A 16,448-nucleotide genomic window follows, 5' to 3' on the forward strand; every position below is an offset into this window, starting at 1 on the left:
TGTGTGTATGTGTGTGTGTGTGTGTGTGTGTGTGTGTGTGTGTGTGTGTGTGTGTGTGTGTGTGTGTGTGTGTGTGTGTGTGTGTGTNGTGTGTGTGTGTGTGTGTGTGTGTGTGTGTGTGTGGTTGCATGCGGTATAATGTATATTGTAATACCGATCGTCTCGGTATTTATCATCATCGCGCCGTTTGTCCGCGTCCGATATAATAATATTAATTTATTTTAATTTTATATATACATATATATGTGTAGGTCGTATGCACACACAATCGATCGAAGTCGTAGAAATGTCTAACGTCGCGTAACATATAATCCGGGGCAAAAGCCAATAAAATGCAACGACAAGTATTCGGCTCATATATGATTACATTCGAAGGTTTTATTAATGCCTACACTGGCACTCACACACACACGATATTATTTTATCGACGGTTTTTGTGCTCCGGTTTTCAATAAAAATAATATAATAAGTTTGTGTCTCCGAAATGGGTTGTCCGGCGGCAGTTGTAAGTATATAGTTTCCTGCTACGACATTATTATCCGTATACGCTAGCAAAAGCTAACAAATTCAAAATTCCGCTCATATATATCTTTGATTATTACTGGCTCCCTCTACGCTGCCATTTTTGTTTTTGCCATCAAATATTTGATAATATTATGCAATAACCTTGTATATTTCAACCATGTCCGTATACAAATGGGTCGTTTATTAGAATTCGCCGGACGACTTTACATCGAAAACTCAATTTCGCTGCAACAAGATAACAGGCACTGATAATAATGTACAAGTGACTGTCATCTATATATTATAATAAAATAATATTGCTGGTCTTTTTTTTTACTTCAATATACAGTATAGGTAGAAGAAGCAGTTGCGTAAGGACCCAACATGCTCACAGTGTATACAATTTAAAAAAAAAATCAACCAAGTACGCACTGGAACAACAATCATAATGGTAATAGTATAAGAAATATAATCGTGTCAGGTGGTTTAAATTGATCGTACGGATTTTTTAATTACAATATTTTGTTTTAACTCCGTGCCGCACGCAGTACGCTATAGGTATAATATACTTTAAACGCTCGTCGGCATGAACGATTAAAAGAAAAAAAACATTTGCCCTCGGATAATTAATAACGATTAGGTGTCTGTGTGCTACACACAATATTATAATATATTATACGTTCGTTTTCTGAAAACGACATTCAAAGAATAATCGTGCTATTCCGGACGCACGTCGAAGTGCCGGAAAAAAAATGTGTTTGTTATTTGTTTAAATAATTATTTGTTATTATCCATATCTCACATATCATAATTATAGTGCATAGGTAATGTTGTTTTAGATAGTAAACGAATATCGTTTAGTAGAGGTGTCACAAACGAGACACGTTAAAAAGGGTTATAAAAGTTTATGCAATGGCCGAGATAAGGCGTCGCGGTATGCGTATAAATGTGCACAAGTAATTTAAATCACATGCCTATAATAATATGTTATACCTATTTATATAATATATTATATTATATCGTCTGATTACACGGGTGTCTTAGGTATCTACATATAGAAATGTGTGCTTTTAGTGGATATGTGCCGTAGGGCGGAGATTGACGATCATTCAAAGCCGAAGGTTATTTAATATTACTAGACCATTATAATAATAATAATAATAATAATAATAATACATAGCCAAGAGCTGAAAACAACGAATTCACTATAATATAAACTAGTATATTATTATTAGTTGAGGAGTCGAATGACGCAATCACACAGACCGACATCGGTCGCTATACTAAAAATCTCTTTTCTTGAAAATAATAGTAATATAGTTTTAAACTACAACTACAAAGTCCGGGAGTAATAACAAAATGATATTTTTCATGTGGTAATAAACTGCGATGGACACAATTTGAACGGCTTAAAATTCTGTAATCCAGACTTTGTATCATGCACGTTATTGTACTTTGGAAAATGTGTTTTCCGAAAAGTTTTAATGTCGAAAAAGATTTTGCGCTCGCAATAAACCGTGACTTCTGACCGCGCGAACATTCGTTACTATACAGCAGTGGCAGCGTTTTCGCGTCAAGTTTGTAAAAAGGCTTCGGTACAAGAAATAATAATAATACTCGTAATCGCCTTAATTCAGACACACACTTGTCATATCGTCTTACTCGAATATTACTTACTGCTGCACCTTAATAATATTATTTCCATGTCTCTATGCCCGAGCACATGTGGTTTAATATAATTCGCACCCGCCACGCTTATTACACCGTTACAGCAGCGCATAAGTCTGCGTTATTTCTAAACCTTAAATATATATAATATTAATATTTTACTGAACGTTACACCTCAATATTATATTATTATATCGCCGTGTAGTGCTCGTACCAGCTTCGGTTTCGACGGCCTGTCTCGAGTGCGTTATAAAAATTACAAATAATAAAACGCAATAAGTATATTGTACCTAGGTATATGCACCAACGACGATCGCATACTTATTTTTTTCGTGGTATACCTACGCTCGCGGCTATGTGTGCATGGAAATAACGGCGAGGTGCCGCTGTGTAGGAATTATTATTTTCTCAGGAATCGCTATTTGAGTCGATTTCCAAATTATGCAAACACATCGGTGGAAGTGGGGGGAGTATAATAAACACATAAAAAGGGTAACTATTCTAAATAACTATACTACCAATATACTTAACTAGGTACTTTAGAAAGTCGTTACCTATATTTTTTTTCTATGTTAATTTTGTAGTCCAAAACTCAATTTTAAGCACATTTTTCTGCTTTACCGGTATTTCTTAATCATCCGTTTGAAATACAACGAGAGTACGAGAGAGACAATTATAATATGAAATATTTAAACTATATTTGCCGTGGCTTAATCCGGTATGTACAAAAATATAGTTAATCAACACTACATTGTGCACATTGCGAACACGAAATCTCACGGGTTCCTCCACCCTTTTATCGCCACGAAAAATACGATACTGACCGCGACGTGTGCAGCACATTAATTATAATAACAATCCATCGCGTTTCGAAATTTGTATGCGGCGGCCGAAGGAAAACGAATACCCGTAAAAGGAAAATAAATTACAATATAATAATACGTATAATAAACGTTTATAATATAATAATAATAATAATAATAATAATAATAATAATAATAATAATAATAATATTAGGTTTATGTGTACGCGCGGGGCGTATTATACTATTATTATTTATATTATTATAATATATTTTCTCCCGTCACATCGTCTTCGCGGTCGTCTCGCGCACGCGTGTGTAGGTTTTCCAGGCAATAAACTCCGCGGCGGCTATTGCCGGCTGCGGGACGGTGGCGCCAGCCGTGCCCGGCTCGACGACTCTCGGCGGCGCGACGTCCGCGCGAGAGGTCCGACCACGCGATTATGGCACACTCGCACTGCAGGGCACACACGCGATCATATTATCTCCGAGCTTACATTAAAAAAAAATAAAGAAACAAACGCACGGGCGTATACCTACATTTTTTACACGTAAACGTACATTAAAAATACGGTCGTAACAATGTTATTCGCGACTTTTGATTCGCGGTGGCTTCCGTCGGATAACGCGCGCGTATTGTGCACAACATCGTACCTATTATATTGTTCTCACACTACTCTCTCGAAAAAAGCGACAGAAAGAATAAATAACTGCGATGACACAGACATCCACGTACCGCCTACCACGTACCACGGTACCTATATAATATAGTGAAGATGAGGATATAATATTATTATAACGACGTGAGCAAAACATGACAAGACGACAAAACGACAATAATAAGACCTCGGGACAAGACGACACTGAAAGTAAACGAACCGATTCACAGGATCAAAGCTATAACAATAGCAGTGTCTGCAAGAGCCCGATGTTCGAAATGGAGTAATTCAAACATTGCCGTGCAGAGCCATACTGTCAGCCTGGCGACTGCTGTTCAGGGTGCAATAATGCATAATATTATTATGCGTTAAGTTAATTTTTATGCGCACTCGCGGGTGCCTCTATACAATATATAACATACAATATAATATTATTTTATTATTGAACGATATCAACCGTCGTAAACTCGAACGCGTTTGCGTCGAAAGGAAAATAAAACATCAATCGGCAGATAAAGACTATAATAAAAAATATAATATTATTGCAATACAGGTGATAATGACGAAAACGCCATATGATAGTGTCGGCAACAATAATCGTTTATTAAGATAGGTACCTGAGTTTTTCGTATCAAAGTGTCATTTATTCACCCCCCCCCCCTCTAGTGTCGTTGGCAATTGGAAAAGGTAAACTATATTTAGATTCTCATAGGATGGCTTATTCATTTGCCTACCTCGAACTTTCACCCTCAGAATAGTTATGTTCCAGCTTTAGGGTACCGATAATACAAAACCAAGACTCGTTGACTGCGGGCAATTAATTTTTTAATTAGCGTAGTTCGTCGTTTATATGTATTATATAGGTGTGACTTCGATTTTTTTTTCATTTAAATATAATTAATGCGAAAGTCTGACTATATTTTTAGTTCAACTTCCGTCTGGTTTTAACAATATATATTTAATACGCACGAACTGTTCACAACGAAATCGCTAAACGCTCTTGCCAATCCCATTCAAAGGCATTTCTCTTAGACATGCTGGTTTGTTTCAACAATGGATGATAACAATATTATAATAATTACTCACCATATTGTTCGTTTTGTATATTTTGTCGTTATTTTTTCATTATTTTTTTTTTTTTTTTGTAGTCAAGTGGTATTTCATGTAAACAAGTCAAAAAACTGTGTTTTTTGTTCTATTCAAACTAAAATAATGATTATGAAAAAACGTTAATTTAAATTTCCATTACTCCAAACCGGTTATAATTAATTTGCAGCCCAGAAATAAACACGGTTCACTTAACCTGCTGCACTGCACCCTTTCGATACCGAAACTTTGAACGTGGCGCGTATAATACATTAATGACATTACACCATAAATAACAGATTTTAACGTAGTGTGACGGGAAGACTCTCAAACTATTTCTACGATACTCGTATTAATTTTTTTTTTTTAAGTAAAAAAATGTAATCCAATGCGTTATAATATTATGTCTGGTGGTATTGTATACGAACTAAATCCGTTCACATAATATAGGTAAGTGGTCGCTACCTGACGCTGTGCTTTGTGTCTGTACAAACGGGGAAAAACAGCTATTTCCCCTCCAAAGGATCGTTAATGACTGCGGCGGCTACAGCCGAATTATAGCGATCGAATTCACGGTCCGCAGACAGAAAAGTAGCAGTCCGTTGGGAAATTAATGACCACCTACAACATTTATCGCGTATAATGCCGAAACGATAAAATAATATTATTATTACCATCGTCGTCGCCGCGTCCTGAGAGATTCGTACACTTGCATACCCGGTGCGTGAAGTATAATAATTATAGGAATACCGCGTGACCACTACAATATAATATAATGCGCACCCACGGGATATGCAACACGCCGTCCGGTTATGAAGTCCCTCGACGACTGTTAATTTATCGGTATGAATGCACATTTTTTTCCACTCTCCGATCGCCATTCGCCATAATATTATCGTCGTCGACATTCGTATATAACTACAGTCGTCTTACAATATATCGTATTGTGCATCGGCCAGCGGTCTCATTCATAATAATATAGGTATATACGGGTTCCGCGTTCCGCCGTGTAAATCCACATAAATTATCGAGAGAAAAAAATAGTGGCGTGAATAAAGTCCGCAGGAGCGAAGGAGTAGCAGTAGGAGTGGAAAAAATTGCGGTGCAGGTGCAAGACACGAATTCCGAAAACGAAATAAGGACGCTCTCGGATCGGCGACCATAATAATATTATATCCAGCAGCGGCGATCGACGGACATCACACACAGCTATTATATGGGCGGCGGACCGTGTCGGCGGCGGTGGAGGCAAGGGGTCTGTGGGGAGGGTGAGAACGACCGGCACAGGGACACTTTATTCAGAATATATAATTATTTATGAACCTCTGTATACGGCGCTCTTATAATATTATCATACGAAATTCGGTCCATTGTCCGTAAATATTGCGTCGGCGGCGGAACACAATCGGGTCGTGCGGAGCGAGTGCCGTTCGGAAAGGTGGAAAACACACAAAAAAAAAAAAAAATTAAAACGCCATATTGGACGAGACGTGAAAACGGTAGTCGACTTTATTATTATATATTATTATTATTGTTGTGGACTGACCACGCCGCGCGTATATCGCGTGCACGGAATGGAAAATAATAATTTTATTTATACGCATTCACGGTTGTTATTACGTTTAGAGGAGGACGTGTATTGCTGTTGTTTTTTTTTTTTTGGAAGTCCGCGGTACGAAGACGACGATCGCCGGTCGGCCGAAACGAGCGGGAGCGCGCGCGCGTGCATAATATTATAATATAGTTTGATTGATCACGATTTATTAGCCCGTACGGTTCGCGGCAATAATAATTGAAAATCATTAAGACACCGTAATAGGTTATTATTATTATAAACACATGTTTCGGTATTTTTTCTCCACTCTCTGCCTCTCTCATCTGGTCGGCCGCCGCCGTCGGCCGGTTGACAGACTCGTTTTCATCGATACGCTATTAATCCGACGAACGCGAACCGATCATTATCTCCTTCGCTATCCGGCAGGCTCGGACCCCGCCACCGAAAACGAAAAAAAAAAAAAAAAAAAAACGAAAAACGGGGAGAGGAGAGGGTGGAGGAGAAAAACGACGACCGTCTAAAATACAATACACATTACATTATTATTATTATTATTATTATACACAATATGTAATATACATCATCATAATAATATTATACGGGTACTACATGCGCGTTAAAATATATTATTATCATACTTTTGACCGGCTCGCGGTGGGCGCATGTCCGCGTACGGCGTTTATCGTCTGTACCGTATTATATAAGTCATAACACATTACATTACACACAATATACGTGTGTGTGTGTGTGTGTGTGTATGTGTGTGGATACGACACGGGTATATGCACTATGTTATATATATATATATATATATATATAGTACATCATATTATATTGTATGCATTCGAATCGCGCCGGTCGTACGGGACGCTGCTGTATTATTAACTCGACGACAAGCTTTCATTTCACACCGTGTTAAAGCATTTTATAATGGATCTATCAGAGTAGATTAAAAACCTGTTGTAGCGCCGCCGCAGTTCTTTATCGATTCTCATAATCTCTCGCGCGCGGTCCTTCTTCTCCTCCGTCTTCTCCTCTTCTTCCTTCTCTCGTCCACATACATCCAATCGCGGCCCTCCCCTCCCCGTCGGTATATTATCTCATCGATTTTTATAAGAGTTTATTTTTTATTTTTTATTTTTATTTTTTGGTACTGGTAGTTTTCATTATCGACACACTCGGAACGGTTTACGCGGCTGGGCCGGGGGTGTGTGTGGCGGCGACCAGCGGGGGAACTCGTTGAACCGATATTAATTATGTTTGTGTCATAAATTCACGTAGATATAGGTATGATGTGTAGTATTACCTATTATAATGTTATGTGCCCGGCGAGAGGAATGCGTGCCTCGGCGTGATAATTCGACAGGGGGAAACGCGTATGAATACTCTGACGACGACTTCCTACATTATAACGACAATAATGAGTAATGTAATATCGTTATGCACTATATCGAAATCGACGAGACGGTGGAGTGATCGTCTATGCGCCCGACGGTGCCGAGAGATCAAAAATCCAAACATTCATTGCAGTGGCATCAGCTGTTTGCACTCAGACGCATACGGTTATTGCAGGGTGCAATTTATTTACAGTAGTTGTAGTTTATTGTAATGGGTAATCAATAATGTACCAATAATTTTATCGACTGTGCTACTACATAACCAAAACCAGTTTCGGCGTTTGCTCGTGATCGATTGGACCTCTTGCACAATAGTTTGCAACGCTCCCCGCTTATATCAAAATATCGTCGAGTTTGGCCCCCCGACGTTAATGAAAAACGCTCGTACCTCCCGGTTAACCACCTCCCATAGTCGGCTGCCAATAAAACCTAAAAAGTGTTTTCTGATATTCTGTTTATTTTTCTCATGCATACCTGTACCGGTTTGGCGGTAACACGTGTTACAAAATGTCTATGCATTTTTGAATCGAAATGTCAATACACTATGAAATCGAAATGTCTATGCACTTTGGAATCGAAATGTCAACAGCGTATATTCGCGGTTTATCGGCAATCGATTGCGCTCGGCTTCGTCATTTTTTCGATTTGTTATATTTTCTTAATCGGCCTCACACCATGCGTTCTATTACTATACCGCACACGACTATTTTTTTTTACTCTGTAGTTTCAGACCGTAAAAACGATTTGCGCTCGAGGCGTTCGCTCCTTGTTTTCGATTATGAAACAAACGCGTGTTTGTGTGTGTGTGTGTGTGTAGGTTTGGGCTGCTTAAGTATACGCATTCGCGGACTAAAACACAACAACGACCACCCGAACGAATGCTAGGTAATAATATTTTAATCTGATATCATCGTATAGTAGGTATACTTACGTCTTACACATAATACTATGCTATGATCAGGGAGCCGTGGTTAGAATTATTCCCCCTCCCCCAACCACACAATTTTGATGTAAACCTAAGTATTACACTTATTTCATTCAAGATTCAAATACGACTGATCAACACTTCCTAAAAAACTTTTTTACAACCAATAAAATTTTATTATACAAAAAATAAACCAACTGATTTACAACATTTAACATTCGGTAAATAATGTAAATTATAATAATAACGATTAAAACGCGCTTAGTAGGTAGGTAGTTTTTAAATTTTTTTTAGTACTAGCAGAATCGTTTTAATATTTTCCCTGTGAATTAATGAAGACTGTACAACATTAATAATATTTGTTTTTATTTTTGATTGTGCATTAATTAATATTATTTTATTCACTAAAATAGATATTTAGTCATTTTTACCACAGTTCTAGACATAATAATATTTTACTATCGCTCATCATAATACAATAGTACATATTACTATAGTTCATGACGGGAATGGAGTTTGCAAAGAACACCGTATTTTTGTTTTTCTTTTCGCGATTATTATAATATTATAGATGTTATTTGTATCAATTGTTTTTACTTTTTCAACGAGGAAGTCATTAAGCGCCACAAGCGGCGCTGTTCGATCACTTTGATGTTTTATTTTATTATTTATTCTGTTTGGCAACAGCAATATTTGTAACGTTTTTTTTTTTTTACTGTTCTCTCGGTATTTTAATTTTTCTACACATTGGCTGCGTTTCAAAATATTAATAGTTTTTAATGTATATATAATACGGTATTATTATATATTATAGAATTAGCGTCGGAGGATACTCGCGAATAATTTATTGGAATTTAAATAGAATTAAACCGGCATAGAAATACGTATACAACCCGAATGTATTTTTTATTGCCTTATTTGACGTATACCTATGCAGCAAAGATTATTATGGTCTTACTTATAACAACATCAAAACGTTTCGATGAAAAAACATCGTTTCAAGGCGGCATTACATAAGTATACTCACGGACTTCTATATTGTATATGAACAGGAGGTAGGTACTATCTTACCATGGAGGAAAAAAACGTTAATTTACCTCCAATAAACAAGCATATAATCGTTTAGTTGGGATGAGAAGACGCGGGAGTTCGATAAATTATTATTTACTTTGAATACGAATAGTTTATGTGAAATCTCCATTTTTCTGAAATGAATCGTTTTAAAAGTTTGTCCCAATATTCCGTATAAACTATATGGACATGTAGTAATTAGTATATCCGCAAATATTTATATCGATTTAGACGTAATAGCACATTGTTGACGTAAACGACTGAAGTTATTCCGTTTTTACTGATGATAAAAAATGACGTATGTATCACGATCACGCCTGCAGTGTGAACGATTTTACAAACTTATATATTTTACATTTTAATTTTTGAACGCATTTTTTGGAGTATCGCACAGTTAAGTGAACAAATTTGGTGAGAAAATTAAAAATATTTCTCTTAAGAAAATTACTTCATCCACTGTAATAGTCGATATAACGGACTAGTAGTTATTAAATTACGTATAGGCTTCTTAAAATATAAAACATTTTATAGTTACCGATTTTCTAGATCTGTTACCTATAGGTTATAGTTAATAGTTGTTAAAAATTATATGGTTCGTATTTTGGAGACTTTATTACTATAATAATAGTAACTACATTATATCATAATAAATAAGTAGTTACTGCATTTGTGACGACTAGTTTGGTGGAGAGTCACTAACATGTCACGTCATCCACCGTGTGCGAGATTCGGACGATTATAGTATTGTTGGATAGTCGAAAAAAAAGTCAAATTAATTCTCAATAAATTGTGGGAAAACAAAACCCAATACAATAATAATAAAAATTATGCTAAACACTGGCGCCGACTGGGCCGAAAAAAGCACTTGACGGACAGTGTGGAATGGGTGCCGAGGTGTCCGTCGGAGAACATAATAATATATAATATTATATTGTACCTGAGACCGCCGTGGGAAGTCTCTGCCGCCGAAAAACGAAACTCAAACGATAAATCAGGTGGTTTTTTTCTCTCAGATTTTTTGTTTCTTTTCGCCATATGTCCCCCGCGAGACGTTGTATACGTATTATTCGATTGTTCGAACGGCGTTAGCTTTACACACACACACACACACACACACACACACACACACACACACACACACACACACACACACACGTGTGCCGTTTACGAGTACAATATTATTATAGTCTGATGTGAGTGTGTGTGTATAATATAATAACACAATGCGCGTATTGTGTTAATATAATATAAATATATATATACTTATGTATTACGCCCATAATAATAATATAATACGTACGACAACCGTTTGCGCGAGTAAAAAATATTTCAAATCCCACACGCGTTTATCCTATTCGCGCCGGTATGTGTATATTATAATATGTAAAAAACCTAAAACGGCCTCGAGCTTTCGGCTATCGAATATTTTAATCGATTTCTACGACGACGGCGTCCATTATAAATAACAACGTGCGTACCTGTATAGTTGTCTGCAGTATATTTATTTTTCATGCCTAATTCGATAAAATAATAATAATAGTATGCCTATAATATACATTACCGCTGACTATACATTACCGCCGACTAACCTGCCGACTTCTATTAAGTATCAATATCTAAATGTCGAAAATCGATAAGAGCCTGCTACAGTCGAAAACGGTTTTTTAATTTACCTTTCAGCCGTTTAGTACCTACCTACCAAATAAAAACAATAAGAAATCGTATTGCGACAATCCGAGTACTTACGTTATCTTATACTAATATAATATATCTACAATACGTCCTATTATAATATTTGTTATCTAAACATGGTAGGTTGTGATGTACCTATACCGAACGCAGAATTATTCACCTCGCGAACAAATTTCATTAAAACATTTTGTATATAATTATATATGTATACAACATATTGTGTATTAATTATTTTATAAGGTAGTAAACCCGTTTGCACGGGCATTAAGTGACATGTGATTTTAATAAATCAAGCGACGTATTATTTATATTTTTTAATATTTTCACTTTTACATAAATTGTATGATGATTTATTAAAATTGTTTGCGTATAAAGTGAGTTATGAAATAGCAACCGGTTTCTATTCTATATTTTTGTCACGCGGTAATAAGCATGCGCGTTGTGGTGATTTTGTTAGTTTCTCGCACCTATATATTTTTTAGTCTGTACTTATTCGTGGAACAAGTCTCCGCAGGCCATTGCGATCGTATTGTAATAAATTATAATATATATGTAGATAATGCAAGCATTACGATGCGATATACTATATTGTGCAGAATAATAGTAATAATTAAAATATAACGATAATTAACTATGAAATTCTGCTCCTGCGATGTAAATATGTGCTAGTACCAATGGATTTCTTGTGTACATCGAATATAATAAAATACGTTGTCTAAGGTTTAAGGAATAAGAAATCTAGAAATCTCATCACCCGTGTTCGCCTAAAGTCTAAGCGCATGCCAAATGAATTCACATCAAGTCGTTTATGGTGCATGTTTTGCCTAAACGAAACGCCGGCGAAATTGTTGGCGCCGTCAACACGGAACTGTACGTCTGTATAGAACGAATTTCGATCCTTTTCGCGCTGGCATTTATTTAAAAATTAACAACTTTTACAATAATACAATACGCTATCGATAATAATATTTGTTATTTATTTAATGTGGTTATAGTAATGGATATAATAGTATAACATTATGTTCATTACAATGCCCTATCAAATATCGACGTTTTATTAATTGTATTTTTTTTCGTTTCAGGTTAACAAAAATAATCCAGAGTGCTTTCGTTCTATTAATGGTGAGTAGTGGTGCACGTTTTTTTTTTATCGTAGACCATTATATATAGGCCTATAATTATATTATAATTTATAATCTTTTGGACGCGATATAACAATATATTATAGTCAAAATTCAATTAGAAAACTGATTATAATTTACAGGTACCTATTTGACGGTAGTCAGGTATAGGGCTGTTTAATGTACATAATATTAGTAAATATTCTGAACTATAGAATTGTTCAATATGCACTCGCTTACATGCATTACAATTTTGTAGAAATATGCATTAAGAACCCAAACATTTGTAAGAGCACATGTTTCGCAAATTAAAAAAAAACAAAATATTAATTAATTGTTAGTAAATCTTTATCGAGATTCGTGATTACAATTATTATTATTCATATAAATTTTTAATTATTGCTGTGTGTAAATTAAGAAAAAAACAGTACGTAATATTTGAACTGATATTCCAATTCAACGAAAAGTGCAACGACAACGATGATATAGGCAATAATAATTTATCTAAGAAAAAAAAATCAAATACTCTCTATTAGAATATTTAAAACCAACATTCACTGAAAAAAAACACCAGTTGGGGGTTATCATTGATTGCCAATCACGATTGCCAGATTGTCAAGCAATAAAACAATCATACATTATTAAATGATAAAAAATAATAATGTTGCAAAATATTCATAAAATGTTGGGTATCTTGAAGAATGAAACGCGCGTTTGTTCGTATAATATTATTTTGCTCTAACTGCCGTCAAGACTTATTAAAAATCTACGAAAAATTATTCATTGCATATTTCCATTCAAGCATAGTATAACAATAATAACAACAACATTGTTTATGAAGGACCGTCTACAGCAGTAATATTATATGTACGACGTGTACCAATATAGACGTCACGTACACAATATTGCATATGTTCGATATCATCGTTTATGATAATGGGCACGGGACTTGGGAACACGACAGAACGATTTACATATACGTGTAGGTATACGGCGAGGAAATAATATTAAAGCCACGACGACATATTATTATTACGTACACGTATTGCGCTGCAGTCTCCGCGTTCTCAATTGATGGACATTGCCGTGGTAACGTCGATTAACGTAAATTAGTATCGATTGATTTAATAATTTTAACTGCGGGCAAATGTTAAACGATGGGCAGCAGTGTATCGACCGTACGTTTTCGCCGACCAGATATTAATGCATTATTATAATTATTAAAGCACCTGATGCCGACTGCGACCAACCGAACTCTGATTGTGATATTCTTAGTTCGTATACGTACAACGTATATACATCACCTCTGATCTCGCCTATCTACAATTGTATAAAAATAGTGTTCAGGGATAAAAATATAAAATGTCTACGAGGCTATTTCTAAAATTCGTACGTTCCTGTTTTCCTTGATACCTCTAAAATATATATATTATATATACATACCGGGGTTGGGTCGGGGTATTGTACAACAATGTATAAGCGATGATAATATTATTCGTATAACGTACCTACTGTGATAGTCAACCTGTTGTGCATATGTACAGCCGTGTATATACACGATGTGTCGATGTATTATGTTACGGGCGCCAGCCGACTTCTCGAATTTAATTTATCAATAATGTGCGTATGTTTTCTGGTTTCTAAAATATATTATCGACATTTGAAATACGACACCCATTAGCAGTTAGATATTTTTTTTTTTTTATCAAGCTTGGCAATAAAAATAGCCGACAACACCTACAATGATATTATATATATATACCTGCTACGAAGTCTATGCAAATGACCGACACGCATCTATTATGTTATTATATTTTATCGGTTAAAATAATTAAAACGAACCGGACATATAATATATATCACAATAAATAGCGACTGTCGTAGTCCAATAATAATTAAATGTTTGTTTACCGATCGGGAATATTCTCGAAGAAGTACTTTCCGCGTGTATACACAGTCGTAAAAACAAACATAAATCGTTATTAATGGTGCCGGGCGTTAAATTATTTTTTTTTTTCTAAAACTGTTATCGTACGGTTTGGATGACTCGAAAACCGTTTTTATTATGGACTAGGCCGAAACGAATTCAACGCGTGTAGGTATATAAGGATTCGTTCAAAAACCAGTTTAATATCGGTGCCGATTGGTCGAGTTCACACTTTTGATCATATTTATACCATTATTAGTGCCACTAGTTAAAGTACCATGTAGTTTTATGTAGTTTTTTTTCTCCATTTTCGGAACCTATAATCTTTTCTAAATTAAACGAACATGAAGAATTTCAAGTGTATCGTGTAGTGTAAGTTTACACACTATATAGTATAATATATTACTATTAAGTATCGGACAAGCGTTTAGACATATTTTCTAGTGCTCGAAAACGTCTGATGATTCCGAAAAAAAAAACATTTTTACGACATAACGTCATACATTATACGCACTCTACAGGACGTCATCGTTGATATCGGTCTATGCACATAATATAGTAAAAAGAATCGTATTCGGTTGCGCGTACAATATCGATAAAAAATATTATAGTATAAATAATATAGTGACGTGGCGGCGATCGATAATAATTTACGTTAATACCTCCGGTCGCTTAAGACGGGCGCACATTGTTTATCCACATCACGATATAATAATGATAATATATATATAGGTAAATAATAAAATTATGTAAATAATCGTAAAAAGCGGAGTTTCGGAGAAGTGAAAAGACGTAAGGTGCAACTAACACGATATATAAGCACGATATGATGTATGTACACTTAAACGGCTGGTAACCCGATGGGTAATATATTGTACGAGATAATTTTTCCGCCGTGTGAATTTTTTATACGCGTCCACCGAAAAGTCGGACGCACGTGCGTCCAGTTTTGCGCCCCGCCGACGTCGTCGTAAAAGTAAATAGATAATAATAAATGTGTACGGAAAGAAGAAGTAAAAAAAAAAACCAAAACCAAAACCCGACGGTGACGGGAACTCATTATTGGGTAATAAATGCGAACAGTATTGGGACAGGCCGGGTTTGGGTGTTGCAGACCGCCCTCGCAACAGCAGCCGCCGCGCTTTATAGGTGTGAGAACGGCGAGGACTCGGCGAGAAAAAAAGAAATCCCATCTTGGAAGCCGCCCGACGCTGTTTTTTTTCCCGGCGCAACAAGCAATCAATAAACACTCGTTTTATTTAGGTATTTATTATTTATTTATTTTTTTTTTTTTTAATACCACCTCTATGTACGCATAACCCGGTAATATTAAATACGCGTAGATGGTCTCTCGCGTTAATGGTCCTATATATAGGCAGAGGGTGGCCTCCGGGCGATCAGAACTCGCGTTTTTACGATATAGTTACCTATGCATATATAGGTATATGTACACTGTTGAACCGGAGCGGCGTCGTACTTCATTATTATTTTATAATAATATATATATTGTAATTTATCATTATTGCGCGGTGGTCGTCTACTCGCATGTGGTACCTCATGTGTATAATATACGACGGGCGGTTTCGCGCCATCACACGTATCTTGTGTCGGACAAAGATGAGCTGTCCGTCGTTTTCAATATATTATTTTCATCACTCACGCATAATATGGTGTACGGCAGTAAAAAATAAACAGCAGAGTCGCTGCTCGGTTTTACCTAACCCTCTGATATTCGAAAGTCGTCGTCACCTGGGCCCGGTGCGCTTTAAAAGGCCCCCAAAAATCGAATTCGATATTATTATAAACATTATAAATATTATTCCTGACCGGTCTCGTGTTCTTGTTCCACGAAAAACTTCCGGATCGTGGAAAACCCCACTTACAGGTGAAAAGTTATCTCTGCCGAGAAAATCGAAATTCACGTTTGGCGTGGGTCGTGTTCCTCAATAACTATTTACATGACTAGGAGTTTCGGTCCTTGAAATGCTATAGAGTCAAATGAAACACAGTCTCGATAATTTATTCAAACTTTCGATACTTC

At 36.0% G+C, this 16,448-nt stretch overlaps 1 protein-coding gene across 1 annotated transcript in view; it reads left to right on the plus strand.

The window, feature by feature from the left end:
- The window catches only part of LOC111026744 (merozoite surface antigen 2-like), a 55,229-nt gene that overhangs the window by 20,936 nt on the left and 17,845 nt on the right, over positions 1 to 16,448 (plus strand). The window contains exon 2 of the mRNA XM_022304874.1: positions 12,442 to 12,481. Within this exon, the coding sequence (XP_022160566.1) occupies positions 12,442 to 12,481 (40 nt within the window). The remainder of the gene's footprint in view (positions 1 to 12,441; positions 12,482 to 16,448) is intronic.

Source organism: Myzus persicae, unplaced genomic scaffold, assembly GCF_001856785.1.
Source record: "Myzus persicae strain clone G006 unplaced genomic scaffold, MPER_G0061.0, whole genome shotgun sequence".
In the NCBI taxonomy this organism is placed as follows: Eukaryota; Metazoa; Arthropoda; class Insecta; order Hemiptera; family Aphididae; genus Myzus; species Myzus persicae.